This window comes from Perca fluviatilis, chromosome 6 (genome assembly GCF_010015445.1).
Source record: "Perca fluviatilis chromosome 6, GENO_Pfluv_1.0, whole genome shotgun sequence".
NCBI classification, from domain to species: domain Eukaryota; kingdom Metazoa; phylum Chordata; class Actinopteri; order Perciformes; family Percidae; genus Perca; species Perca fluviatilis.
The window spans coordinates 35118098-35145419 of record NC_053117.1 but is presented as its reverse complement, the minus strand read 5'-3'; the positions used below and the strand labels follow the sequence as shown (position 1 = coordinate 35145419).

The 27322-nt window shown below is 41.6% G+C and overlaps 2 protein-coding genes across 5 annotated transcripts; one reads left to right on the top strand and one right to left on the bottom strand.

Moving 5' to 3' along the window:
* The first annotated feature begins 17 nt into the window (after positions 1–17).
* On the top strand, positions 18–27322 carry LOC120561024 (tetratricopeptide repeat protein 16). 2 transcript variants are annotated; one of them, XM_039803987.1, is made up of 13 exons: positions 18–165; positions 912–1096; positions 1384–1474; positions 1845–1982; positions 2644–2744; positions 3399–3528; positions 4102–4316; positions 5236–5561; positions 6845–6989; positions 7066–7231; positions 7913–8046; positions 8503–8644; positions 27226–27322. In XM_039803987.1, exons 1-13 carry the CDS (start codon positions 133–135, stop codon positions 27253–27255), a joined length of 1836 nt encoding a protein of 611 aa, XP_039659921.1. In that variant the 5' UTR covers positions 18–132; the 3' UTR covers positions 27256–27322. The 2 variants fall into 2 exon arrangements, with proteins under 2 accessions (XP_039659921.1, XP_039659920.1); XM_039803986.1 differs by lacking the exon at positions 27226–27322 and adding an exon at positions 11335–12073.
* mymk (myomaker, myoblast fusion factor) lies at positions 13673–19861 on the bottom strand. 3 transcript variants are annotated; one of them, XM_039803990.1, is made up of 6 exons: positions 19535–19861; positions 18681–18795; positions 16150–16298; positions 15624–15740; positions 15197–15337; positions 13673–14956 (listed from the first exon to the last, which is right to left on the bottom strand). In XM_039803990.1, the coding sequence occupies exons 1-6, from the start codon at positions 19667–19669 to the stop codon at positions 14690–14692; spliced, it is 924 nt and encodes a 307-aa protein (XP_039659924.1). In that variant the 5' UTR covers positions 19670–19861; the 3' UTR covers positions 13673–14689. The 3 variants fall into 3 exon arrangements, with proteins under 3 accessions (XP_039659924.1, XP_039659923.1, XP_039659922.1); XM_039803989.1 differs by lacking the exons at positions 18681–18795; positions 19535–19861 and adding an exon at positions 16904–17690; XM_039803988.1 differs by lacking the exons at positions 18681–18795; positions 19535–19861 and adding an exon at positions 16796–17687.

Genomic DNA, 27322 nt, shown 5'->3' with positions numbered 1-27322 from the left:
AGCGCGGGGGCTGTTGAAGTTGGTTTCCATGGTTGCAACCAGTAACGCACGCAGCAACTTTAATTTTTAAATTAAGCACGTTGAACTGACCTTACGTTAATGTGAAACAGCGTATTTCAGCGAGTTGACACAATGGACGCCGCAGGGGAGATACATGACCTGACGGTAACGTTAAATAAATGTTAGTTGTAAAAAAAGTTAGTTAGCTAGCTAACGTTAGACGTTACATCTAGCTAGCTAGCTACGTTAGCTGGCAGCAGCGTTAGATTCTCGATCTAGCTAGCTAGCTAGCTAGCTAACGTTAGCTGTGTTTGATAACGTTAAACGAAATAAAAAAGCAATAACGTTAATTTAGTGCCAAATAATAACGATATAACTCCAAGCACACAAATACAGAATATGGGGATATTATTTAAATCGTGATATAATGTTAAAGTCTTTTTTAAATGCAGATTTAGCTAGCTAGCTAATGCTATTTTTTTAACTAGCTAAGATTTTGAGTTCAATTTAAAATTAATTTGATTTCTATTTATTTCTATATGTAAATGTCCTTAAAATGCATTTCATATTGGATTTTGAGTTATTACTATGATCAACTTGTGTAATGCATTACAATGTATTAACATTAGTATTAAGCACTGGAACTGATGCTGATAACTGCACATGAACAACAATGGATACCAAAAAGAATCCATAATATTTTCAAATAAGTATACATATACCTTACTAAATTATAACAAATAAACTTAGTAGTGGTTGATAGCGTCTACATTAATGGTTTTCTTCATAGACAATTAACATGTTTTGATTGGCAGTCAGTCTCCTCCTTGTTTTGTAGGTTGGCATCCCTCAGGAAATGCTGAGATGTTTTGGTATTTAATGTTACATTTTTGAAATTGGTTGTCCACCAGCAGGCAGAAGAGCAGAGTTTATTTCCCACTGATGTGTCAGAAGAGGAGCTTGATGAGGCCAGGAGAAAAAGCACCTTCAAGCAGCTTTTTGGCTCCAGTAAAATCTTTCTGGCACCAGGAGAGAAACGTCCTCAAAGACCAGACCTCCAGGGAAGCCTCATCATCCAGAAAAAGGCTGCAGAGCAGTGAGAAACATGACTTAAAGGAAACAAAGGAGTGAATGAAAGTGTTCTAGCCTCACTTAAAGCTTTGTGTTGTGAATTCATACTGTAGTATTATGCTTTAGGATTTACTGAAATGGTGTTCAGGTATGTTTTCTACGAGGAAATTAAAGTTCATATCTGTGTTACAAATATTGGACAGCCAAATGTGAGGGATCTTTTCAGAAAAGATGTGCAAAGTTGGAAAATGAAATCCAGTCTGTGCCTTTTTAGGGTTAAATAACACATATGATTCTTGTTTTTCTTTGCAGTTATCAAAATGGAAAAGAGGCAATGGGAAAGTCCCAGTATGAGAAGGCTGTGATCTGCTTCTCCAAAGCCATCACACTGCAGCCAGAACAGGTGCTGGACTAACAAAGACATAAAGCTACCCATGTTTAAATGTACTGTATGTTGTGACATTTTTATTTGTTTTGTTTTATTTCTAACCTACTGGAAGAAATAACCCTGATTAAAGATAAATTACACAAATACTTGTATACTTTATTTATATATATATATATATATATACACATACTGTATATATATATAAAAAAGTATAATAATACATAAGGAAAAATCACATTACCTATGACACACTGGGGGTTTCAGTGTGTTTACTTGGTATTTTAATTATGTTCGCTGGTGTGAGATGTTTCAATACACTTTCAGTAGGTCACATTCTGTGTATTTTTTTTCTCTGTCTGATAACCTCTGCTGTTGTGTTTTTCAGACTCAGCTGTATGTGAGCCAGGCGGAAGCCTACCTGCAACTCTGTGACTTCCAGTCATCAGCAGCCTGTTATAAACGGGCCTGCATCCTGGAGCCTCAAGCCTTCAGCGACCGCTTGGCCTTCGTCTACTACCTCCAGGTCTCCACAACACTCTTCTGTTCTGGCTGGAAATTATTGCTACTATTACAAGTATACTTCAGTGTTCACAGTATGTCATGACAGAGGGCTTTACAAATAAAACAATGGTAATTCTCATTAAATTGCTGCTATTTAATGGCATCGGGATCACAATCAGGATGGGGATGATTTGAAATGAATGACTAGTACTTGTACAGGTTACTCTATGAAGGGAGTGGCTGAGGACAGAGAGAGGAGAGCTGCAGGAAGGAGGGCTGCATTTTACAATTCTCCCGTTTCTTTTGATCTTGTTTCTTTTGTTTCTTAAACTGCCTACCCCAGCTTTAACGAGAATTTAGAGCAGTTTTTGGGTTAACAACACAGATAGTTTTGGACTCACTTCTGATTATTTCTGCCTTAATTTAATTAAATAAACTAAAGTAAAAGAAAAATGTCATTTTTTTAGTTGTTTGGTTTTTGAATAAACTGCGCTCACCCCCTGTACTTGTATTTGTTATCCAGTGTTTCTCTGTCTTGCATATTCTTGATATATGATTCACACTGGAATACAGGTTTTTTCTGCAGTTGAGCTGATTATGAAACAGCCTTTATAAAAATCTCAGATAAATGCCTAAACATAAAATAATTTAAAGGTGATCTCTCTGTTTCCTGTCGTCCTCAGGGCCAGTGTTTGTTTGACAGAGGCCTTTTCCTCGACGCTCTGGAGGCCTTCAGCAAAGCTTCTGACGTGAAGCCTGGCTGCAGGGCCTACGAGGCCAGAAGGTCAGCCAACTGCGTGCTAAGATCTAGATTAAAGTTGTGCGTTTGTGCTTAAAGCTTTAGTGCGTAACTTTTTTTTATATTACAGTAATGAACATCCGTTAAATTCATGCCATTGAGTTAATACAAAGCTAATTAAGACTATCAGCTCCACAAAATTCTCTCTGTATTTCTCAGTATGACTATGGTTCCAGAAAAGTCTGGTGACTTTCACGCGCAGAAAATTAAGCGCAGATAATTACCTCTTCTGAAGAGTCCATCATGTTTTTTTAATCCTCTGTGTCCCCCTCGGCTACTATCAACTGCGTGGAGGAGGGGTGGGGGTGGTGCGCGATCACGGAAGGCTTGTGTCGTGTGGATGCACCGACAGTGTTGTTGTTATTACTTAGAATTCCTCATGGGGGAGACAAACTATGCACCATAGCTTTAAGTTTACTACCAAGTATATTGCAAAAAAATATCCTGCTTCTTACAGTCTGTGGGGCTATAACATCAGATATATGTAGATCTAAATTTCAGCATCTATAACTCATATTTGACAATATTATTCATTAGTCATTAATCACAAGTACTCAAGACTTCAGATGTGATATTTACAATCTACGGTTTGGTTACAAATTATTCATTATTATATGTATTTGGTGCCTTGTGTCCCAGCCTGGCCTGTCTGACTGCTGCAGGCCACCACACTGACTCTCTGAAGCTGGTGAACAGCTGGATGCTGTCCGACGGTCCCAGCTCTGATCATTACATCCTCCGAGCCCGACTGCAAAAACTGCTCAACCAGGTTACAGCTGCAGGGACCTCTTACACTTCAAATACCTCAAAACCAGCAGAAAATACGCTTTACATCTCAGGCAGTTGATGATGCTGATGCAGTTTGCAGTCAATCAGTTACAGTAAATAGGAATGATCTTAAACCTGTAGGTTCACATTCATGCAAGACACAGACAACAGAAGTGTTTTCTATCAGGACTTAAAATATTTACTTCCTCCTATAAACTGAAAACATTTGTCATATCAAGAACACATTTACACAGTTCACATTACTTTTTTCTTAATTTTTTACAGTTGAAGCAAAAAAAACAAAGCTGTTTTAGACATTTCTAAGGTGAATAAACAGAAGAAAATTTTTAATCACAAGATTTTTCAGAGAAGTTAGAGCAGTGAATAAAGATATCCTGCTGACATAATAATTATTCAGTGTACAGTATCTAAATTACAGAGAATTCGTTTGTACAGACTGGGTTAAAGAGCACTCATACTATAATATGTTTTTTTTAGATATATACTGCACCTACTGTAAACACACAGTCAGTTGTCTGTGTATTACTTCCCAGTGATTTTCTCTCCTGTCCAGACATCACAATGTTATCAAGACGTGAAGTCGGCATTGGCGTTGAACCCGATGTGTCCGGCTGCTGGGGCCCTGCTGCTGCAGCTGCAGAAGGCCAGTGAACAGGCCCGACAAATGGCCGTGGAGAGAGCTCTGTCCGGCAAGCTGCCTGAAGCTTTCTGCATGATCAATATTGCTCTGGAGAACTGCCCGCAGGATGCACGACTCTACCTGTTCAGGTGAGTCCGGCCAATATGAAACACTCAGACATCTTTTATTTACGAAGGTGCTGTATTGTAAAGTCAACAAAACATACAAGTTGTCATATTAGTGATAACCTGCATGTGTCTGCACTGCGGGAGGAAACCAGAGCACCCGGATAAATAAACAGGCAGATGTGGAGAGGAAATGTTTAACAGTATCTATTTTTGTTTTTATATGCTTCCATTCAATATGTGCAGTATTAATATTTATGCTGCTGTCAAACTCCTTTCAATGTTAAACTAACACTCTGTGGCATTTGTATTTATTTTTTAAACTTTTGTTAGCAGTATTTATGAGCCAGTGGAACACAATTTCATTCATTGTATGTACAGTTGAATGACAATAAAAGCTATCTTTCCATTTTTCTATTTAGTTATACGTGACTGCAAAGAGCTTCAACTAACAAACATTTTTCATCAATAATGAATGTATTGATTAGTTTTCTAGATAATCAGTTCATTATGTAGTATATCAAATGTAAAAAAGTTACACACTCATTACAAGTTTCCAGAGCTCAGTTTTTATTATACATTATGTTATATATTTATATGTTATGCGTATTTAGTGTTAACAGAAGCCAAAAAACCCTAAAGTTATCAATTTCTTCTACAATATGAAACAGAGAAAGGCTTCAAATGTTCCATTTTTGAAACCAGAACCAGCAGATGATTGGTATTCTTTGTTATTAATTAATTACAAGAATCCATTAATTCACAAAATTACAAAACAATTAAAATGTTGCTCTAGTAACTCACCAATAACTTTGGTACAAGGTCAGAACAATTCAGTTTTTTTAATTCATTAAAATTAATTCAATTGTGAAGCTGATTTGAGTTTGTTTTATTTGATTACATTTATTTAAATTAAATTAAAATGAAAACAATTCTCCATTAGAGCGATTCTGTACCGACAGCTGGAAGACTACACAGCAGCCATCGAGGATCTGGTCCAGGCTATGGAGCTGAGCGCGGAGGAGGAGGAGAAGGAGGAGGAGGAGGAGAAGGAGGAAGGGGAGGAGGTCAGAGGTCAGGCGGAGGCCAGAGACAAGAAGGATGAGCACGGCTCTGTGGAAGAGGAGGTGCGGTTTCAGTTGATTCTCACCTACAATGATTTTGCCGTCCAGTGCTTCAACAGAGGCCTTTACGCTGAGGCCACTCTGCTTCTCAACAAGGCCATCGAGGAGGAGAAGGGCCAGGCGGGCCTGTACCTGAACCGAGGAGGTGAGGCTACTTGGTCTGTGAGTGTGTTTGTGTGGACATCTTTTTGTTTACTGTGCACACAAACACATCATTTTGTGTATATTGACACTTCAGTCCTTGGAGAATGTTTTGCTTAGGCCAAAAATAAGTCAAATATTAATAGAGCAACTGTGTGAATCTGCTAGCCTGGTTGACACCAGACCCTTCTCAGTTGTAACTGAGAGTGGGTCTGGGAAAGGTTAATTGACAGTTCATTTCCAAAGGGGCGTCACCAACGGACGCCACTCAAATGCCTCTGGGCGCCATTGGATAGTCCTTCAACCAATCAGACCAACCACCCAGGTGACGCTTTTCACATCAAATATCCAACTAAAAAAATGTGATTGTGGTTTTTGGTGTCGTCCCTCCACGCCCATAGACAGTATATAAGAAGTCCACGCCCTACTGTGTCCTTGCAGGTGTTGCATATTGCAAACTTGTTATCTTCTGCACACACGCTGAAGAATGTCCAAACAGCTGACATGTTGCAGGTTAATTCACGAGGTTCCCTACATGTGCAAGAATAGCGCGGACACGCGCTTCACACTGCAGGTACGCGCCACACACAAGTTGAGAGAAAGGAAAAAGAGACTGTCTCTGTCCGTGTGTGCGTGTGTCCTTGAGAACTGTAACTCGTATAACTTATGTTGTCAGTTAATTGTAACGCCATGAAATCGCCATATGTCAGACTGACCTGCAGCTCGCCGGTCATGGCCGTCATGTTGAATGTAAACAAAAAGCTGCTCGCTGTTGCTGCACTATCCTCGTCGCGTAAAGCCCGCCTCAACGGTCGTGATTGGTGTAAAAGCCCGCCTCAGCGGTTGTGATTGGTGCCTCAATTTTGAGGACATTGGAAATGGGTTTGAATGGGCTCTTCGCCAGACTGACCTGCAGAGCAAATCTCAAATTTGCCGGAAGTTCGTCAGGGTTTACCCAGGCTATGAATCTGCTGCTGGGCTCTGGGAAATTGCGATGGACATTTTTCATTGTTTTCTAAAAAAATTTAACTGAATAATGAATTTAGTGTTGACGATTATTATTTTATATAGATGTAGATCATCAGAAGCATCTGTTCTAGTTACTGTATTAAAATATGAATTAAATGATTTAAATCTAACCAGATGGTCTCCTGATCTATGACATTACAGAATTGTGTCAACTTTTTATTTTATTTATTTGTGTGTGTGTGTGTGTGTGTGTGTGTGTGTGTGTGTGTGTGTGTGTGTGTGTGTGTGTGTGTGTGTGTGTGTGTGTGTGTGTGTCAGACTGTTTCTTTAAGCAGGGTGAGTGGTGTTATGCTCTTGCTGACTACCAGCAGGCTGAGGAGATGATGCGGCCTGATGACCCTGCTGTCCGGCTCCGCCTTGCTGTCCTTCACAACTCGCTGGGCTCTTACTGCTTCCAGGACGGGTCAGAACCACAATTACACATTCACACAGAGAAACCTGGAGAGAACCGTCATCTAATCTTGTTTTTGCATCTGCAGATGTTTCCAGGAAGCAGCTGACATGTTTTCTCTGGCCATCCAGTACAACTCCACAGCCAGTCAGTACTATGAGAACAGATCGAAGGCCTTTCGGAAGCTCCTGAACTTGGACGGAGCCAGACGGGACTTCATCTGCACGCTGATCCTGGATCCCAGCAACGAGGAGGTCAGTGCTTCATCTCAGCCTCCAGGTCCACTGACATTAGACACTGACATTTTTCTCCTGAGAGGATTTGGTCTACTCAAGCATTGTATTGTAACATTTAATTCAATGACATTAATTCAATTTGAACTTTTCCCATGTCATTTTAAGTCCGTCAGTAAATATAAAGCAGCAATATCGAGATGCTGCTGTGGTAGTTATCACAGCATTACTGTATTTATAGTACAGGAACCATTCACCATTTACACACATTCATACACTGTGGCCGAGGCTGGCGTACAAGGTGCCACCTGCTCATCAGATAAACATTCACACACATTCACACTCCAAAGGCGCAGCATCGGGGACAACTCGGGGTTCAGTGTCTTGCCCAAGGACACTTCGGCATGGAACTGCAGGGCCAGGGATCGAACCACCAATCTTCCGATTGGCAGGTGACCTCTCTACCACTTAGCCCCGTGAAAATGCATTCACTTAATGAGAAACAGTGTATGAGTATAACTTAGATTTTGTGGTTTATTTTCAGAACTTCTCTTTACATTTTTGCATATTGATCAATCTGGTCCAGACATTCTTTTTTTTTTTTACTAATGATCCTCTTAGAAAACAATTTTTTATTAATATTTCCAAAGCTTGTGGAAGTGAAAAGTAGTCCATTGTGTGTGTCTGTTTTTCTTTGTGTAGGTGCCTCCTGTGCTCATGAATCTGTTCCCTGGATGCAGCGTGTCTGATGTTTTGTCCAGTCCAACAGGACAAGCAATCAGAGTTCAGCTGATGGACATCATCCAGGCCTGCAGCTCATCCTCCGATCAACAAAGGTCAGCAAGACAAAAAATTCACTGCGTCTGGGACACACTTTATTTACACTGACTGTGGAACAGCTGACAGACGTTAGGACATATGCTCTGCATCTGAACATGTTATAAATAACTTACATGTCTTCTGTACCTGGGAGTTTCCAAGTCCAACCAGTTTGCTGCTAGTGCCACATCATCAGCTACACCCTTATTAATCCACTTCCACGTCACAGTGACAGATGGTGTTACTCTCTCATCTACAGTGAGTGCCTCCAGTCGAGCAGTGGTACACCACGAGTTGAAACTCTGATTTCTCTTAAACAACCTCTATGCACTGACAGACGTGAATACATTTAATGCTTTTGACTGAAATGACACATTGTCAATATGTAAGGATACAACTGTTCCTTGTTTTTCCAAATTTGGACTGCGTGTCACCAGCAGCGTACTTAGACAAGTGCTGTAATGTGTTTTTAGATTGAGTGAGAAGCTCCTAAAGATGACTCTGACCAATGAGAACACAGCAGGCCCATCAGTAGACCCCCCTGACGCAGGAAAGGAGCTGAAGTTGTGTGTCAACCAACCGGAGATGCAATTGACTGTGAAGAGCCTTCTGCAGGTACTGACAGGAAAATCATAAGTAGGGTTACAATTGTTCATGTCCAGTGAATTTTAAAAGTCTATTTAGTTACAAAACTAATATCCTTTAGAACAACTGATCAATAACTTGTATATCTAAAAAACTAATCTTCCTAAACCAAGGTCATTGACAACATTTTCAAAATCTATGTGAAAACATACAAAGCAACCCAGAAATCCAGGAACAATATCATTATTGAAGTCCCCAATACACAAGCTACATTTAAAAACCACCTCTTGAATATTTGATACTCAAACTTTCTTTTCTTTCAAACTTAAAAAGCAGGTTTTGTACAACACAAGGTCCCATTTGACCAAGTTACATCACCTTCTCTCCTTTTAAACACAAAGGGCCCTATTTTAACGATCTGAAACGCAAGTATCAAACGTGAAACGCAAATAGTTTTGTGTCCGGATCTCGAGCGCTGTTGCTATTATACCGGCGGGAAAAATGACTCTTGCGCCCGACGCAAATCTAAAATGGGTTGGTCTGAAGTAGCTAGGTGTGGTTTCGGCTTAACGTGCAATAAACCAATCAGAGCGTCATCTCACATTCCCTTTAAGAGCAGGCGCGCTTGATCCATGGCGGATTGCTATTATAACAGCGGATTTACCTGATGCACGCCAGCGGGAGCTGTCCGAGATGCGGCAAAGTAATAAATGACCGTCTTGGCCGGGTGGCGATGTTGCTGCGGCCTCTCGGGCGCATCTCCTCAAGTCTGGAGAGGATTGCTGCAGCCATGGAGCGTGGGCCTCCAAACGCACCACCTGCTCCTGTTGTGCCCCTTCCTCCTCCCCCCACTCCATCTCCGTCCACCCGCTCCACCAGGACCGCATCGCGCATTGCCACTCCCGGACCAGCATCACGTCTCCTTAAGTCCTCTAATATTTCCTCATTTATGTCATCAACACATCCATGATTCATGGAAATGTTGTGTAAAACACAACAAGCCACAAAGAATGCTGCGACTTTTTGAGGACTGTACTGTAAAATGCCTCCTGATCTATCCAAACACCTGAAGCGCATTTTCAGTAATATTTTTCTTTGTAATTATGTATGGTTTGCAAAAATGGGAACTGCTGCGTCCGTTAGATGAGAGAAGCAAAGTGTATGCGCGTTGTGCACACGCTACATTATGGCCAAGCATGCGCCCCTAAAATAGCATCTGAATAACGCGCCACTGACTTTAGACTAGCGCCACTGACTTTAGACCAGGTTTTTCCTGGTCAGTGGCGGAATTGTTTTCTGAAACTGAAAAATAGCACCAGGGAACGTTTGCGCCTGAACACGCCTCCTCTTTTCGCTGAACCGCCCCCTGGGAGCGCAAATACATTCCCTAATTTACCGACGTGCGTCTGTGGAGGGAAAAGGGTGCAAAATAGGAATGATACATGCGTCGGTGTACAAAGGCAATTGCGCTGAGTGCAAGATAGGGCCCAAAATGTGTAACTGTCTGCTGCTAGGGCTCTCAATTAAAACAATCATTTCATAATCCTTGAGCTGGTCAAAGTATATAGTTACAAACAACCACAAAAATGTTTAAACTGGGGAAAAAAAGTAAATTTATGACAGCTTCTGGCAGACAACCACAACGCTGACACATGCACAAAGGGGATATGACGCCATCGATAGGCAACCAAATGTAACGGAGTGTTAGCTTGAATAAAAAGACCCATTTTTCTGGGTTTGAACATTGTTGGAAGCATTTTGGATAATGGAAGTACACAACTCAACAAAATATGTAACACAAGTCTAGTTATTTTTTAGACATTTGTATGCAGATAAGTTGCATCTTATGCCTTTATTTTGACTAATCAAAACAAACAGTCTCGTAAGAGCCCTGTGAAATGGGAAAAATTACATTTAAGCCTAATTCCTTATATTTGTATGTTTTATTTGTACTTTAATTCTCTCACAAATGCTGAAAGAGTTTATCTCATTTCCCACATGCAGATTTTGATTCTAACTTTGTGAGACATCCAGTCTGGAACATAATGTGAGCACTGTTAGCCTGAACCGATAAAGGTACAAGGTCACCCTAAAACTATCTCTAGTTTTCCCATGCCAGTTAAGATGTAACTGGGGGGGGTGAAAGTCGTAGAGGGAGGAGGAGGTGAGATGGCTCAGAGATGTCTCTTGTATTTCTTGATTGTCTTCATGTGTATCAGATTGGCTGTAAAAATTGTAGCGTCATAATAATCCAAGTGCGTGTGTGCTGTCACTCTGAAGATGCATATAAGCCTGGTGTTCTGTTCACTCATTTGAGAAACTGACTCCACACTGGGCTGCGGCCTTTTGTGAAATCATGTTGCTCCTATTTGCAAATATATCTTTAATAAAATACAAAAACCCAACTTGGTTTTAGTCTCAGACTGTCTTATTTGTTTCACTTTACTAAACTCTGAAAACCTCTCCCCCTGCTGCAAAGGAAACTTCCACTACACCTGTAAGACTTGAAAACTGCTTCTGTGAAACGAGCCCCTGGTCATTACCTTTCCATCTGCTGTGCATTTAGCAAAAACATATTTCAAAAGCAAATTGATAACAGAAACTGATGGAAAGTTGATAGTTCGATACGACTACAAAGCGGCTATTTAGGAAGTTCGAAGTATACGGCAGTGTTGCAGTTGTGCTGAACTACAGCTGTTCTTCTGTGTTGGCTGTGGCAGGTTAAGGAAGTGGTTCGGTCATTTCTCCACAATCGTCCATCTGTGCACCACACTGGGCCACGCCTCGACACACACCAACAACCATCACCATCCACACAGTGAAACAGAACCAGTCCGCCTTTAGACATGAGAGGAGTTCTTACTACAACAAGACATGTGGGGTGTTCTGAATCCACTGCTCAGAACTGATAGTGGAATTACTCTGGGTGGGATGAAAAATCACTTATAAATGTTTTTTTTTATCTACGTTTGAGTGCTGTGTTTTTTACGTTCATTTGCCTGACTTTAAATTACCATAGTTGGCATTTGATGTGCTTAAACTATTGCTGTACACATTGTGAATGCATTTAATGTGCTTTAACTATTGCTGTAAACATTGTGAATCACCTTTAAACACCCTTTTACACTGCAGAAAATCTACAATACCTAAAACCATAACTATGGTCATTTAACTCAAGCTAAAACTAAAAAGACAGACTTAGACTGCAGAGTCTAAATCAACAGTGGCAACACTTTTTTAAAACGCTGTGGTATTATCCTTTAATTATTATTCATCATGTACTGTAGACCAATAGGTGGCAGCAGAAGCACAATTTTAGCAAGATGGCATTTCTCAGGCTGCTCTACTTCTACAGTATGTAACATTTTGTCACAAAGAAATACATGAGATGAATACTAAATTACTTTTACTTTCACTTTCTCAGTTTCACTCAGCCTCCCTCTTGCTTTCCTACTAGCTCTTTGTCTTTATTTCTTGATGTTTTTTTCTTTGACTTTATGTTCTTTTTTCCTTGAGTAGTAAGACAGTACAAACATGTTAATGAAAAGGAATAACATTAAATTAAATTCCTATCCACAGACCAATCTGTTGCTCAGCAGAAGTAATGAATTTGATTGTATCACTGGTAATCAGTATGAGCAGTGAAGATGGGTTGTGGCTGCAGCCCTGCGGTGTTCTCTGAGAGGCAGCTGACCTCACAGCATTAACAACAGCTGTGGCAACAGCTGACACACAGAGAGAGGACCCGTGGCACACTGGCTGCTGTCTCACCATAGAAAGTACCCACACCACAGAGCTGGAAGCACAAACATACCAAACATACCAGGGTCTGTCGCAGTCACTTCACACCGTGCATTTTGGTGCTTAATTGACTCTAATGAAAAATGATACAGCACATTTTCTCTTTACCTTCCCTGAATAGGCCGTGGAATATTGAAGAAACTGTTCTTTTCTGGTGTAGAAGTCATTTTTTTTTTATTTGTTCAGATGTTTTTTCTTTATTATATTTCGATACCCACTTAAATTCCTAGCCGCCGTGGAATGTGGGTGCAGACGACCACGGAGGAGACGACCACGCTCACGCTCATGTCAGTAAACGCTTATTATGTTGACACTGTCGATGTCTGCTTAGCAGTGCGGTCGCCCAATACAAGGCCCGGTTCAGACCCTCAGACTGTGTGTGTGTGTGTGTGTGTGTGTGTGTGTGTGTGTGTGTGTGTGTGTGTGTGTGTGATTCTGTAGGACTGAAGGACCACATGTCTCAAGGGTCAGGTGATCTAGAAAATCCTTAAAACTTAGGACATTTTCTCCAGGTCCTCAAAACACATGGCTTTTAGGGTTCTGGCTTGAATTTAGGGTTAAGAATAGGGTTTGATTGGTATTCAGTTTTGCTAAATGTACTGCTAATGTCAGGGATTACAGACAGTTTTCACAAGTATAGTAATACAGCCCTGAATGTGTGTGGGCTTCAGCCCCTCAGCAGAGTGGTGCGGGGATAGACAGTGATCGTAAAAGAGCTCAAAAGTGTTTCACACTTGTGCAATAAAAGGCTCGAGTTACTGTCCTGTCAGGGCCGGGAGGCGCAGCCAAGCCGGGTGGTGCCGGTGGCCCAGCCAGCCAAGTTTTTTAACCCAGACAAAAACACCTTTCTCTGGGCACAGGAGCTGGCGGCTTGGCCCCGGCTCAAAACATTCTCTGGTGGAGGGGAGGTTCATTCATGTTTTGGCCGGAGACTGTTTTGTCTAAGATACGCAGAAGACGTTTGTAGTCTTTGGGTAGTGTTCGGGGCAGGTGACGTGCACGGACGCACAACTCCATGTCGTCCTGAAGTGAAAGTGGAACGGGATGTGTGGGTTTGAAATTGGATTAGTGTTGCTAGACTGGAGTGGGCCTTGAAGTATGCGCCAGTCAGGGTTTGGTGTCAGTGGCCGGCTTCTGCTTAAGTACATATCCCTGCATTATGATAATGGCTCGGCTGGTTGAGGCTGTTAAAATTCCATCCTGTCCCCAAAGACCAGTTAAAAACAGGGTCACAACATTTTCTTTCTATGGTCGCATTTCATTTTATTTTCAAAATATAACAAAATTATCAATAACAAACACTATACTGAATATACAATCTTCCGTGCTGCAATAAATAACAATATATTGATACAGGTTTTCACCAGAAACATCACACGTCTACAGTGCACATTAGGGACAGAAGTCATAGCCAAAGCTGCTCGGTCAGTGAACTAGAGTTAACAGACAGAGGAGTCCACCTGCTGATCCAGAAACACATCAAGATGCTTCAGTCGGGTTACAGACTGACGTCTGGGCCGCCGCTTCCCCTTGCTCCAACGTCTGACGCTCCACATGACACATTTGGCACTTTGAGGACGTATCAAAACAGTAAAATGTGCTTTACAGTCTTGTAATTCTCAAAAACAAATTCAGCCGCGTGCTTCCTTTCCCTGAGAGAGACGGGAAAGAGAAGGAGGAGGGGGGACGGACAGACCGAGGCGAGCAGACGGAAAGGTCTCCCCTGAGGAACATTTCTAAAGACAATTTATATATTTTGGAGAGATAAACCATCTGCCTGTTTGCTCTTCTCGTAAATTTTCCAGTCAGTTTTACTGGTTTGTCTCAGCCACCGTCTCCCTGTTCGTTCTGTGTGTGTTCTTTCGTAGCGTGCTGCCTGTCCTCAGCTCTGGACAAGTGCTTCAGACAGCTGTGTTCATATTGGGTCTTTGAGGGCGCCGGAGGCCTGATTCCTCTTTTGTTCTTGCCCTTAAATTTTAGAACCACTTTCGGGCCCTTTTGCTTCTTTATCTGCAAGCTACAGTTACTGGTGGATTCCAGCGCTGTTGACCTTAAATATTCTACCAGCCAACAATGATTTTCTGGAGTAGAAAGGAACGTCCTCATGATGGTTGGTTTCCTGCTGAAGAAGATTAACTTACCAGCCACATACAAGTTTATCAGCATTTGGCTGACAGTTATTTGGTGATTTTCCTGTTTCCCGCTCCTAGCCGACCACTATCTCTGCCTGTTCTTCAGGATGAAGTCCTTCTTACGTGAGTTACGTTTTGGGGTTCACTTCCAGCCGTTCATCTCTTTGAGCTTGCTGATGCTGGTCCCTTTGACAGGTGTGGAGGGTGGGGGGGTGTAAAGAGGCAGGATGGGGGTGCTACTGCGTTGTGTCCACGGCTTCTCTGTGGGGATTGTCCACACGGTACGAGACGACTTCTTCTTCTTCGGCTTGTCTGTCTTCTCTTTAGTAGTACCAGTCTTCTCTTTAGTAGTACCAGTCTTCTCTTTAGTAGTACCAGTCTTCTCTTTAGTAGTACCAGGGGACATGGACTGGAGAGGGAACAATTCGGAGGCAGGGTTAGGGCGACATAAAGGACATATGAGTTTGACTGACAGGGAATGATGCTGCTTTGATACAGGGTCAGTTTACCCTCTAAGTGATATCACCTTTTACTTTCTATCTAGATCATGCAAGTCTATCCTGTCCTCACATTCATGTATGACCTGTCCTGCTGCTTTCAGCTCTCCTTTCTTTTTCTAAAAAAAATAAATAAAATAAAAGTAACATACACAGCAGCAGAGAGTGAACCAGCTGAGTTTAGCCGCGTTTCGTCCCGTCCCTGCATAGCGGTTCTTCTTTGGCAGCAGCAGGATGAAGGACACCGCCAGAGACAGATGGTAGAAGCTGTGGACGTAGGCGTAGTCCCACTCCTGCAGTGGAGAGAATACAACACATCTTATTTAGGGTGATTTCATTAATCAATGTTTAAATTCATTTCAACATATGAAGAAATGTAACTAGACAGTCGGCTGCCTTTTTTTAAATATTTGTATATTAATTTTGATTTTGATAAAAGATAAAGTTGCAACTGAGCAACTTCAGACCTTTTTAAATATAAATGAAAACATTATGTGATTGGTTAAACACTTGCCATGATCTTGGCATTCAATAATATTGATGTGTTTGGAGGATTAGTTTTATTTTGATGATAGTCACCTCAAAGTAGAAACGCAGCATCAGAGCGAGAGCACCGAAGCAGCAGCCTGGACCGACCTGCTGCGTGTACACGGTCTTCTCTGGATACACCGCCCTCAGCTGTTTCATCTTCTGCAGCTGAAACCCCATCATTACAATGATTTCCACAGAGTAGACACACACAAAGTCCAACAGAGTGATTGATTGATTTGATGGCAAGAGGAACAAGAAGGAGCAAAGCGAAGAGGAGGTGTGGAGGAAAAGAAGAGTACAAGGAAAGGACGGAAGAGGAGAAGAAGAAAGACAAGTTGAAAAGAAGAATAAGAAAAGTGTGAAATGAGAAGAAAGTGCAGAAGAAACGGAGGTGAAAAACATACAGAGGAAGTAAAAGTTGTCGAAGGTGGGGATCAACGAGAAGATAGGAAAAAAATTGTAAAAAAATAAAGAATTTTCCACATAAGCATACACTACTGTATGTTATCACCTGCAGTTTGTTTACATCTACTCACCAAACCTGAATATAACCTGCTATTCTAAGGCCACTCACCCATTTGACAGTGATGATGAAGACAGCTGATCCGATGGGTCCAGAGTAGATCCCGTAGCCCCAGCGATCCTGGTAGATCCTCACAGCGATGGTCAGCACTCCAAACATGGTCATACTGGAGCGCTGGGGTTCATCAAAGTCGCCCAGAGCTGGGGCAAGAGGGACACATACTGCATGTGAGACGTGACAGATACATTTATTTTTTGATATGATCAAAGTTTCATTTTCAAGAGTTGTTGGTCTGCTCTCTATGGAAGGAGATAAAAGATGGAGGGTGTACCATGGACCAAGGAAGAACCCCTTAAATGTAAGCGGATCCAAATCACGGGGCGGATACACTAATTATTTTTCACTTTAGTTAACATTGCGAGATAGAGATTATGTCAATGTTAATATAGCACGAGTCCTTACTTAGCGAGGTGCCCAAAGCCCTAAGAACTCCGAAGAATCAGCACTGATATGAAATATGTAAGTACAGTGGGTATAGAAAATCATCCCCCCTTTAAAATAATCACATTTTGTTGCTTTGCAGCCTGAAATGAAGACAGGCACAGTTTTTGTTTCATTCAGCTGTATTTACTCAGTGCAACTTATAACATCCAAGTGAAAGATATAACACCAACATGTCATAAAAAAACATAATCACTTTTCCTCAAGAATTTGACAGTATTTGGCCCATCCATTTTTCCTTCTATCCTGACAAGTGCTCCAGTCCCTGCTGCAGAGAAACAACCCCATAACATGATATTACCACCTCCATGATTTACTGTAGGAATGATGTTATTTGGATGGTGAGCTGTATTGGATTTTCGCCAGACATATCGTTTGGCGTTGAGGTCAAATAATAATTCAATTTTAGTCTCATCTGACCATAACACCTTCTTCCACGTGGCCTTAGAATCTTCAAGGTGCGTTTTGGCAAAGCTCAGTCGTGACTGCATGTGGCCTTTCTTGAGGAGTGGCTTTTTTCTTGCACCCCTCCCATACATGCCACATTTGTGGAGAATTTGTGATATTGTTGTCACATGCACACAATGACCACTCTTTGTCATGAATTCCTGCAACTGCTTCAGAGTTGCTGTAGGCCTCTTGGTAGCCTCTCTGACCAGTTTCCTCCTGGCTCTTTCATCCAGTTTGGAGCGACGTCCTGACCCAGGGAGGGTCTGTGTTGTACCAAATACCTTCCACTTCTTAATAATAGACTTCACTGTGCTTCTAGGCACTGATAAAGCCTTTGAACATTTTTTTGTATCCATCTCCTGACTTGTGCCTGTCCACAACTTTATCCCGGAGATCTTTTGACAATGCCTTGCCACCCCATAGTTGATTGTTTTCTTCAGTTGCACTACCAAGGACTGAAATGCTTCAGGAAAAGCTTGTTTCATGCTGAGCTAATCAGAATGACCACAGCTGATCACAGTTGAAAGTCAATAATTGGCTTTGTGTGCTATTGAGAAGGTGATTAACTACACCTGGTTGGGTTTACAAGTCATTTTTAGGAGGGGGGTGATTCTTTTTCCAACTCAGTGATTCTGTTTTTTAATTTGTAAGTTTTTTTTTCTGACAAGTTGGTATTATATATTTCACTTGGATGTTATAATTTGTAAATACAGCTGAATAAAACAAAAATTATTTTTGTCCGTTTTCATTTCAGGCTGCAAAGCAACAAAATGTGATTATTTTAAAGGGGGGTGATAATTTTCTATACCCACTGTACTAATGGCAGAAGAAATGGCACAGAAATCTTGCATTTTAAAATGTGAAAGTAAAATTGATTTGAATAACGAAGGCAGTTTAAGCATCAGGCACGAGAAGCCCAAAATTCTGAAGATTTTCAGTTCATCCAAACATAAAACCGTGACGCCTTTTGACACTTTGTATTCTGGTGTTCTACAAGGAATTTACACGCACACACACATATATTTTCAAGCTTGATATTTAGCCAACCATTTTACAATTACAGCTGACCAATCGGTGAAGTCAGCTGTCGAAGCATTTGGCCCTTCAAAGCACGTGATTTAAAGCCCTTGATGCAAAACCTTAAGGGCTTAGATGGGTAGATGGGAGAGAAGCAAATGTTTGTGTGTGTGTGTGTGTGTGTGTGTGTGTGTGTGTGTGTGTGTGTGTGTGAGATCATATGAGAGAGTAAAAGCAAGTAAGTCTGAACACATGTGAGCTGAACTCAAAGACACAACATGTGTTATCAACAGCTGTTGCTGGCAGAGCTGGTTGTTTTTAACCTTGTACTTGGGAAGCGTAGTAGCTGAACACTAACTTATCATTGTTATTTTCTTTGATGAGCGTGTTTTTAGTACCTCCTAGTTTGAATTTACACCAAACAAACCCAGAAGCAAGTTCCAATTTTTCATAGTGGAATCCAGACAGGTGGAAAGACTGGTACAGTAGACATGTGTGAGCAGGATCTTAATGTCTCTCTCAATGTCATATCATAATTATGGACTTTGATTATGGAAGAAATGTGTAGAAGAGGCCACTAACTAGTATGTAGAGTGTGGCAGACTAGGACTTACCTATCAGTGTGACCCACATGGAGAGAGCTGTGCCGTAAACACTAAAGTACTCCAGAACGTCGTATCTCATGAAACACAGGATGGAGAGGCCTGGGCCATCACATGCATGGTAGATCTACAGAAAGACAGTCACAATGAGGTTAATGGTTTGTCAAAGAAGTCATCAGTCAATTAACAACCTGTAGATAAGAGTCCCAATTTTAACAGCACAATAAGTTGAGCCTATAGAAAATTTGGTAATCATTAATAAGTGATTTCTTTCCATTAAAGTAAATATGTACCATATACAACTTGTGACTTGGGTTGGGCTTCAATAGCTGTTTTAATGATGGATCTAGTTCCAAGTTGGTAAAACACCTGAATTTGTTAAGCTCTGAGTCTAGCAAATCTTTTGTCAACCTCTGTCTTTTTTATCAGCAAAGAGCGATGCGCAAAATTCTCATTCATTTAGAGAGTCATCTGTCTCGCATAACTTTAGGTCCTTGTGTGTCAATATTTGAGTTTAAGTATCTCTTAGATATGAGGTTATTTATACTTTTTGTTACTTGGTGTTGTTGAGAGCAAATCCTAAATATATTCAATGAGGGTTGGGTAGGATTTGGATTTGATAAACATTTTATACTGGATTCAGATTGAATAAAATGCTACTAAACTCCAACCTTACTTCTGATTGAAATCCCTCAAGTGTATATTCTTTATGGATTCTTATATTCATAAATAGCATGCTGCTGAGTTGACAGCAAATAGAAAACAAAACCCCTCATATAAGCAATTTTCACTCAAAACACCACAATCAATGAAGCGCGAGCAATACAGATTCAGTCTATCACATGAAAACAGAACCACAAGCTCACCGCAGTGAAGAACATCGTGAAGAAGTAGACCATGGCCTCCATGTGGAAGCCCCTCTTGGCGGCCACACTGGCTGTAGGCAGAAACACCAGGCTGCTAACTGTCGGAAGCAGCATCTTGGCAATAAATGCACCCATTGTGGAGGGACAGCAAACACAACTCAAATAGGAACTGGTAAGGCTTGTAGATGAGAAGAATATCCCTTGGGCTTCAGAAGATCTTTGAAACTATCATATAAGAAGATAAATTATACACTGTGTACACTCAGTGGTGTGTTAAAGTGCTAAATTAATAAACTGTGATATCAACTAGGAAAGTGGATGTCCTCAGGTCCCTCAGTCCTTATCATGTGTGACGAGTGAGTCTAGTAGTGTGTGGATGAGCTACAGAATGTTTACAGCACACATACACTCCCACGCAGCATGAACACACCCAGCTGTCCAGTTTGGCCCTTTAAAGTTTAAATGTCCCCCAGGCTGGCAGGTCCACCGGGGCCAGTGTCATGGCTGGGCAGCTGTTTGCATACCAGTGCGACATGGGAGGGGATGCGGTCAGGGCAAGTGCTTGCCAGGGGCATGCCACTCTGTGGCATATCTACAGACTTTTTCCAGATGGGTTGAACACTATTATTCTCATTATTTGTTTTACCTGTTTGTGTAAAAAGACAGTTTCACACAGCCTTTGTGGGTCAACAGGAAGTTTCAGCTGGGAAGGAGGAGAGTTTGAGACATGTTATGGCATGCATCCAGCCTTCAGCAAGCCACTGAACACCAGTCCAGTCTCCATATAATTATAATGGTTATAATGTTCAATATATTATAAAAGCTCGGGTAGGCAAGTTGTTTTTTGTGTCATTGGGTAGAAATCCCATATTAACCTTTCATAATATTGTAATTCAAGTGGTCTGAGAGAAAACTAGACTTCTGCCCCTCTTCTTGGAAATCCCTCTAACGGGAGAAGTTGGCCAATCACAGGTCATTACATAGAGAGAGCATTCCTATTGGCTGTTCTAATCTGACAATAAACGCAATAAAACGTGTCAGTATCGGTGAAGCATTTCAGAGATGGACAGAAAGTTTTGCTTATAGTTTAGCCTTCTGCTTACCAATAGCGAAAGGCTCACTGCTATGTCGAATTCAAGTTCATGTTTCTGTAGCTAGCTAGAGACTTGAATGACAGAATATCATCTCAAAGGGCTTTACAAAGAAAACAGGACAGTCATTGATTCTCGTAGAATTGTCGCTATATAACGGCATCAGGATCACAATCACGATGGGGATGATTGCAATAATATATGAAGGGAGGGGCTGAGTACAGAGAGGAAAGAGCTGCAGGAGGTGGGCTGCCTTTTACAATTCCTGAGTTTTTTTGCCTTTGTATTTTATTTTTTATTTTTTAGAAAACCGCCTACCCCAGCTTTAATGTACATGCTTTTCAGTTCTAGTTAAGAAAGTCCTTTATGGATATGGACGCCATGTTCCAAGATGGTGCCCATTCAATCCAGTAAATGGCGCTCACCCAGCGCATGCGCCAAAGAAGCTTTCTCACTTTTTGGCTGTCTTCCTGGCTGTCTTCCTGGCCTTGTGGCTCCCTGCACACACTCATCTCATGTACTTTACATTAGGAAGTCAGGCATGTAAAAATAGCTTTGCTAGGGCCTTGGAAAAAAATAATTGAATATTTATGATTTAAAAAATGTATAACACAAAGACTTAGATTTTACTTTGCATTCTAGGTGACCTGTCAAAAGTGTCTTTTGTAATGGTGGTCTACGTGGAAAATGCTTTTCTGTATCCAGCTCTATTAATACACCCATAACAGTAGAGTAGTTGCCATGCTAAGACTTTTGGTGAATCATCCAGTATTGACAGTCTGTTATCGGAGTGGGACACTGAATCCCAAAGATGCTGATCTGCACCTGCTGTCTGACCTGTGACCTGAGAGACAGCAAGGAATGAATGAATGTGAGAGGAAAAAATTTACAGTTGGTGAGTCCAGTGGAGGACAACACTTGTCATGGGTTTCTGTTTGTTGTGGCCTGTGATTTGGTGTTGAGCCCACCCTGCTGACTAACTCGCATTACAGTAAAGTCATTTACCCACTGGGTAGGGTGGGAAATACTTCTGGTGTGTAAAATGCCCCTTTCTGCTGCTCTGGCTGTGAGAAAAGCAGTATAAAACTGCCAATACTGTATCTCATAATGATTACAATTAGACCCCTGAAACAGCAATCAGATATTAGAGATCCTTTACTCGGGTATCAGACATGTTGACATACTAACATGAAACCCAAGGGAATACAACAGGACCTTACCCTACCCGATTAGACAGAATATAATTTTGGACTCAGCCTGACTTTATTGGCTCTTAAAGGAATCTATAACATAATATACCACAATAAAAAATATGTTTTTTGTGTAATTCAAGAGAACTGACCCTTTAAATCCAACAGCATGTGAGCTGAACGTGTAAATAACAGCAACACGTTCTTGAGAATCGTAGGTTTTATGTAAACCGTGGTCATGTGCCATATAAGGCTGATACCTGTTTGCCTTCTCTTAGTGAAGCCATATTTGACTCTGTAGTGCACTGTTGTTCCCAGAGAGGATTTCTGTATGAACGTCTTAAATGATCCCGTGATGGTGGTGAGGCAGCAGTTGCCCTCCTCTGCTCTCCTCTCAGCTGTCACACCTGCTCAAGGGCTCGAGGCAGCGACACAAAGGGTGCAGTATTGCGGAGGGGTTTCACCCCACGCCTCAGATTCTCCGAGTGCTTCAGGAACCCGAGCCGCCGGGGCCGAGGCTGGAAACAAACTCTCAGGCCTGATGGTTTTGGAGTTGCTGCGGTGGCCTAACCACGCCCTCTGCCGGGAACCTGTCTGCAAATTTAAGCATCCTGTTGAAACATGTCTGCAAACTTTCTTTGCTCCTGTCTAAAACTAACCAGTCTGACATGTGTTTATACAACATAAAAAGACATTGTTTGAATTGTACAGTTTGTATTGTACAGTAGTTTGTTTTTTGTAATGTGCACTTATAAGAACACTGCAGCACAATTAAATAAGTGACATTCCTGCAGGCCACTCTCATTGACCTTTGGTTTCCCAATGCGGTACCCAGCAGGGGGTTTACTACTTTCTATGAGAAGAATGTGCATGTGTCCTCCCCACCTGTAGGTGAAAAGTAATTTGCTACAGTAAGGTAAACTGATGCAGTAGCGCAAGTCTTCATTAGTACCACTGTCACTGTCACAGCATGAGGCCGATGACCTTAGATGACATCACCCTGAGCCCCTACTCACCCTCCAAGGCCTGGTCAAAGAAGTCAAGCCCTGGGTGTACTTTGGAATGTACCATGCGAAAGTGGGTTCCCTCCATACATACTCCAAACAGACATGGAGGACAGCAGGGTGGACAGCGGGTGCACATACAGCTCTGTTTCTACGATGTTGGGTCTCTGTGTTTACACAGTTCACGTGTGCTGTACTTGCTGTCTTACATTTTGGGCCGCTGACCCTTGCGAGCATGGGAAGGTGATGCAGACCTCGCGGCTACACTGATGTAGAAAGTATGATTGATCCTGGATTTTTGAGGCTGAATCTGAGCTATGTTAGAGTTTTAGAAAGAAGCAATATTGATATGGATCATTTTCGATTTTTTTTTTTTTAGCAATTGTAATAAAAAAAAATTTACACTGAAAAAAATCAACTCGCAGTGCTCTCTGGTGGACAAACTATGTAATGGTGGCACTAACTCTAAATGATCTCAAATCTACAGTAGTTTGGCGTGGTTTCTTGTTACTTTTTGACTAACATAAACCAGATACAATATAGGCTAATATTGGCCGATCAGTCTAGCTCTTATTTGAGCTTAATACAAAGAAGCATCGAAGAAGGAAATGCGTGTTTGCAAAAGTTAGTTAGAATAGGTATAATTATTACAAATTACCTTTTTTAGCCATATTATATTTGTTTTTTATTTTGCTTATTTCACTTAATAACCAATTGAATAAGAATTTGTGACAATTGTTGAACCCTGTGATTTCAATTTGTTGATGCTAGTGAAATGTAAAAAAAACAAAAAAAAACAAAAAGGATCTTCAGTTCACTGGAAGAAAGATTATCTTAAACTACATGAATCAAACTTTGTTTTTGGTAGTGGTTCTTTGATGCTTCATGCCAAATAATTACTGTCTAACTGTTAGGGGTGTCAAACTCAACTTCCCAGAGGGCCACACTGGAAAAAAAGAATCACATCAAGGGCCAGACATGCACATTTTATTGACATGCTTTATTTAAACGAAAAAAGTCAAAAATATTTTATTGTATTATTGCATGTCTCATATAGTCTTCCCACTTACAGCTTGGTCGACATAAAGCCCCAAAAAATGTAACTTAGCCATCAAAGAAAAAAGCGACACAAAAACATCGGGAAAAAACGTAAAAAAAATGTGACAAAAACGTCTGAAAAAGTGGCAAAAATGCTGAAAAAAGCGCCAAAAGTGATAAAAACTACAGATAAAGCCACAAAAAGTAGTTGGGCCAAAATGTATTATGAACCTAAATTGATATGCGGGCCAGATCAATATCTGCGAGGGGCCGGATTTGGCCCGCGGGCCTTGAGTTTGACACACGTGGTCTAACAGGACAAAGTATTGCCCACCGATGACCGTCCTGACATCAATATTCATTTAGTTTAAAATGAGTCTATTTCCACGGCGGATGTCACTCTTTTTGGATGTCCGTTTACAGATTTCTGTTACCTTCCTCTTCTTTCTTTATGTTGTAATTTTAAACTCCGGTGGATTTCTGAGGACTATGGTTAACTGCTCCTCAGATCTCTGCAGGGTAAATCCAGACAGCTAGCTAGACTATCTGACCAATCTGAGTTTTCTTTTGCACGACTAAAACAACTTTTGAACGTACACATGTTCCACCAAAACAAGTTCCTTCCCGAGGCTATTTTGCAGCGGCACCGCAGCTTCGCTTGGCGCTTAGCACCTCCCAAGATGATTGGGATTGGTTTAAAGAAATGCCAATAAACCAGAGCACGTTTTTCTCCTATTCTGGATTGCTGTGTGGACTAGCCAGAACCTCCTCCGCATCGATGTGGAGGAAGTTCTGGCAATGCGAGACTAGTATAAAATTAAATCTGCAGCATCTCACTGAGAGAACCTTTTCTAGACGCACCAAATGTCTTAATGTGTTAATCTGAACTTTTGTGGCAGTGAAATGTGAGGATCCTCAGCTCTTCTTGTCCAGGAGAGTTCGTGGCCCATGGTGACTTTCACCTCAGGACCCCTTAGTCTAAACACGGCGGGTTAGTGTGGGAATGTAGAACAGACTTCCTGGACGCATCTGAAAAAACACTGGGCTTCCTTTTGATTCAGTAATAAATAGCTGTGACCTCTGACCCCCAGGCCTTCTTTCACAAATAATTGGAGGGCAGTGCTGATGTTTCAGCCAGCCAGTCACTCAGGACCAGTGTGAGCGGAGTGCTTCACCTCAGTTCTGCTGTTATTTTACCTCGGCAGGAAATGGTCATCTTGACTGTTATATTTTTATTGTTTCTTTTAGTCCATCAGTTATTTTATTGTCATTCTTTGTTTTGATTTAAATTCCAATAAAACCCTCTATTTGCTCTTTTAATTATATAAAACAACTTAATAAGCAGGAAATTATATTTTTCCTACAGTTTCCCTGACAGAGACTTTTGGCCGTTCTTCTCTTTCATCAAACTTTAATTAAAAGCTTAGCCTTGTTTTTCTCTGGATGTCGTTTGAAGGATCGTTTAAAATTTTTTTTTTTAAAACTCAGACCAAACACAGCTGTCCACATCAGTTTATTGTGAGTGAGAAAATATAAAAAAGAAACACCTGATGGATTGTGGGTAATTTATCTTCCGTTGTTGGTGTCAGCCATGCTGCTGTACAGTCCTGCTGTTGGGCTAATAAACGGTTAATATTCTGTCAGTCCGGGTTATCGTTGTCATATCTAGCATTATGAAACAGTGAAGGATATAACAGATATAGGGCCCTATTTTAACGATCTGAAACGCAAGTGTGAAACGCAAAACGCAAATAGCTTTGTGGGCGGATCTCGGGCGCTGTTGCTATTATACCGGCGGGATAAATGACTCTTGCGCCCGACGCAAATCTAAAATGGGTTGGTCTGAAGTAGCTAGGTGTGGTTTGGGCGTAACGTGAAAATAACCAATCAGAGCGTCATCTCACGTTCCCTTTAAGAGCAGGCGTATTGTTCCGTGGCGGATTGCTATTATGACGGCGGATTTGCCTGGCGCACGCCAGCGGGAGCTGTCCGGGATGCGGCAAAGTAATAAATGACCGTCTTGTCCGGGTGGCGATGTTGCTGCGGCCTCTCGGGCGCATCTCCTCAAGTCTGGAGAGGATTGCTGCAGCCATGGAGCATGGGCCTCCAAACGCACCACCTGCACCTGTTGTGCCCCTTCCTCCCCCCCCCAACTCCATCTCCGTTCACCCGCTCCATCAGGAGCGCATCGCGCATTGCCACTCCCGGACGAGATTCCGCCAGTGTCTCCAATCCCGCCGTAGTTCAACATCACGTCTCCTTAAGTCCTCTAATATTTCCTCATTTATGTCATCAACACATCCATGATTCATGGAAATGTGTAAAACACAACAAGCCACAAAGAATGCTGCAACGTTTTGAGGATTTTACTGTAAAATGCCTCCTGATCTATCCAAACACCAGAAGCACATTTTCAGTAATATTTTTCTTTGTGATTATGTATGGTTTTCAAAAATGTGAACTGCTGTAGATGAGAGAAGTGTATGCGCGTTGTGCACACGCTACATTATGGCCAAGCATTCGTCTCTAAAATAGCATCTGAATAACGCGCTACTGACTTTAGACCAGGTTTTTCCTGGTCAGTGGCGGAATTGTTTTCTGAAACTGCAAAATAGCACCAGGGAACGTTTGCGCCGGAACACGCTTCCTCTTTTCGCTGAACCGCCCCCTGGAGCGCAAATACATTCCCTAATTTACCGACGTGCGTCTGTGGAGGGAAAAGTCCGCTGTGCGTGGGGTGCAAAATAGGAATGATACATGCGTGTGCAAAGGCAATTGCGCTGAGTGCAAGATAGGGCCCATAGTTTCATTCAACAAATAACATCTAGTACACTTGAAGGGATACTTATGGTCAGATCTTAATGTGTATATCAGGAGGTGCCGGGGCTGATCCGGGGGTAGCAGGGACTAAAAAGGTCACGGAATGCATAAAAAAACACATTACATGGTGCACAGACAACACCGAGGTGCTGCTGTGCTGAAACTAAACGAGAATGGTATAATAAAGAACGCTGCTTATAGCCCTGCTGATGGTAGTATTTTGGAGGAAAACCTAATATGTTACCTTTGGGTTTCAGTTAAGTAACACTTTAATTAAACATGCTACTCTGGAGATGCCACTCACAGGTCAGACAGAACAAAGGGAAACTTACAAGGATTTTCGTACAACACGTTTGCCTTAAATTAGTTACTGTGTTCTTAGATCAACATTTTCATGAAAGAAAAAGCCTGCATTGATACTCAATCACATCCCAACCTGGCTCCAGTTCATGACTTTCACTGTAAAAACGTTTGAGAAGCTACCTGTTTCCCAGGAAAATGTCTGAGCCGTACTGGAACTGATGTGTGTGTGTTCTTCTCTCCAACAGACAAAAAAAAAACCTGCTGGTGAAGACTAAATAAAAGAAAATTGTACAAAAAGCCAGCCAGTGTACAGTGAGTGGGTTAAGGCTTCAGTGCTGATTT